At 67.6% G+C, this 2500-nt stretch overlaps 1 protein-coding gene across 3 annotated transcripts in view; it reads right to left on the bottom strand.

The window, feature by feature from the left end:
- P2RY8 (P2Y receptor family member 8) overlaps positions 1–2500 on the bottom strand; it is a 52022-nt gene that overhangs the window by 1696 nt on the left and 47826 nt on the right. For all 3 annotated transcript variants that reach the window (XM_023633951.2, XM_023633950.2, XM_023633952.2), the window contains one exon: positions 1–2480. This exon is cut by the window's left edge and continues 1696 nt beyond it. In XM_023633951.2, the coding sequence (XP_023489719.2) occupies positions 1379–2480 (1102 nt within the window). In that variant the 3' untranslated portion in view covers positions 1–1378. The remainder of the gene's footprint in view (positions 2481–2500) is intronic.

The raw sequence follows: 2500 nt of genomic DNA on the forward strand, positions 1-2500 counted from the left end.
GGTGGGCTGACTGTGGCCACAGGGGGCAACAACGTCTGGATGGAAACCCGTCCCCCCCCGAGGGCTGGAGGATCTGACAGCCCCGGGGAGGAGGATGTCACGTAGACAGCCGGCACTCAAGGGGCGAGGCCTCTCCGCAGAGCCGGAGGAAGGGGTTCTGTGCGGGCGGTTTGAGGTTTTTCACAGCTTCGCTGCATCAGACGCAGGAGGCTCACGCCCAGACTCGGGGTGGGGTGGGGTGGGGGGTGGCGCCGGCTTCTGGCGGCCTCAGGATTTCCCGCCGTGGACGTCGCTGACTCGACACAGTGCTTTCTAGGGTTCCGCTCCGGGACGGCCGGGAAGAGCGGACGGAGGGAGTCACACCCTCCAGTGCAAAATCCGGGGTCACCCACGCCAGCCTTTTTGGGGGTCCCCTACCCCTCCCCGGCCGGCCATCGTTCTGCACCGTCCCCGTCAGCTCTGAGGACCCGGGAGCCCACCCAGGGCCGGCCTTTGATATCTGCCACCGTCACGGCCACGGAATTTCGGCATGCCTGCAATGTGCGTGCAAGGGTCCCGGGGCAGCTGATATTCCCACAAACTGGGGGCCTTCATTTAACGGGCATCCATCCTCCCCCGTCCTGGGGCCCGGAGTCTGGGGTCAAGGGTCACAGGGCCGCGCTCCCTCCAGAGGCTCCGGGGTGGGGGTCCCTCCTGCCTCTTCCAGCGTCCGGGGCTCCAGGATCCCGTTGGGGGGGATGCTGGGGGTCCCCGAGGTCCCGGCCTGCTGGCCCCGCCCTGGTTCTGGCCTTGCAGCCTCCGGGGCCGTCCTCTTGCCAAGGGGCCCTGGACCCAACCCCGTGCATCCCCTCGGGACGTGCAAACCGCCAGAAACTTTGCTGTTCCGGGCAGACGCCTGGTTCCTGGGACCCGCTGTTCGGGCCTCCTGGACCCTCCAGAGACGGGGGCCCCTCGTCGTCCTGAAGCAGCGAGGAATTGGGGCCAGTGCTGTCGCGGGGCGCCTGGTCCCCACGGGATCCCGGGACACAGAGAACGGGCTGGAAGGAACCCCCCTCCGGCACCCCAGGGCGTCTCGGGGAGCCCACGGTGGCTGCAGACACTCATCATCCTTTGCCCAACTCGGCTTCTGCAGCCTCTCGTCCACACGGCAGGGGTCTGACTCGCACCTCCCAGGCGGCCGTCCCGTCTGGCGGTCTCCAGTTGCGACATTTAAAGGCGAACTTGCACCCCGACGGGGGCGACCGGGTGACCTGAGACCCCCATCCGGAGCGTGTCCACGGCCGTCTGGCTGCCTCCCAGCGCCCGGAGTGAAAAAACAAAGAGATGGACATCAGGTCCGGCTTGCACCAGGCGCAGGGAGCAGACGGGGACGGCGGGCTCAGAGCAAGCTCTCCTGCCTCTTGAGGCAGGGCCGGCCCGCCCCCTCGGGCCCGTCGGCGTGACCGCTGGCCGTGGAGCGCGCCGACAGCGTCCGGGCGGAGAAGAGGCTGTCCCGGCGGGCTTCGGTGCCGTCGGTCGGCAGCCGGCCGTAGCCCAGATAGTCGCGGAGACGCAGCTGGAACTCGCGGGAGGCAAAGTAGTAGACGAAGGGGTCCAGGCAGTTGTTGAGGCAACTGAGGCACAGGGTGAGCTTGTAGACGTGGTAGTAACTGCGTCCGAAGAAGAGCCGGCTGACCATGTGGACCAGCAGCACGAAGTTGTTGGGCGCGAAGCAGGTGACGAAGGCCAGGAGGACCACGGCCGCCAGGCACACGGCGCGGCGCCTCTGGCCGCGGCCGTGGGGGTCCGGGGTGCGCAGCAGCTTGAGGATGGTGGCGGTGTAACACGCCACGGTGACCACGAAGGGGATCAGGAACAGCACGATGAACAGCGTGAACAGGAAGATCGCCCACATGGCCACGCTGGGCAGCATGGTGGACTTGAGCACGTCGAAGCACGTGACAATGCCCAGCGCCTCCACCGCGTAGGTGAGGTCGGTGCGGGCCAGCGGGGACAGGGCGGCCAGCAGGAGCAGCCACATGGCCACGCAGGCCGCCACGGCGTAACGGCGCCGGCGCCAGCGGGCCGAGGCCAGCGGGTACACGACGCCCAGGAAGCGGTCCACGCTGATGCAGGTCATGGTGAGGATGGAGGAGTACATGTTGGCGTAGAAGGCCACCGTCACCGCGTTGCACAGCAGCTCGCCGAACACCCAGTGGTGGCCGTTGCAGTGGTAGTAGATCTGGAACGGCAGCACGCTGGCCAGCGTCAGGTCCGTCACGCTCAAGTTGATCATGAAGATGACCGACGGCGACTGGGGTCCGATGTGGCGACACAGGACCCACAGGGAGAACAGGTTGCCCGGGATGCTGACCAGCGCCACCAGCGAGTACACCACCGGCAGGGCCACCGCGATCGTGGGGTCCTGGAGCATCAGGAGGGTGGCGTTGTCCGGCCGCGTCAGGTTCATGTCCATCATGGCGGAGGGCTCGGGGGCCGACCTGCGAGGCAACGGGCACAG

Source organism: Equus caballus, chromosome X (assembly GCF_041296265.1).
Source record: "Equus caballus isolate H_3958 breed thoroughbred chromosome X, TB-T2T, whole genome shotgun sequence".
In the NCBI taxonomy this organism is placed as follows: Eukaryota; Metazoa; Chordata; class Mammalia; order Perissodactyla; family Equidae; genus Equus; species Equus caballus.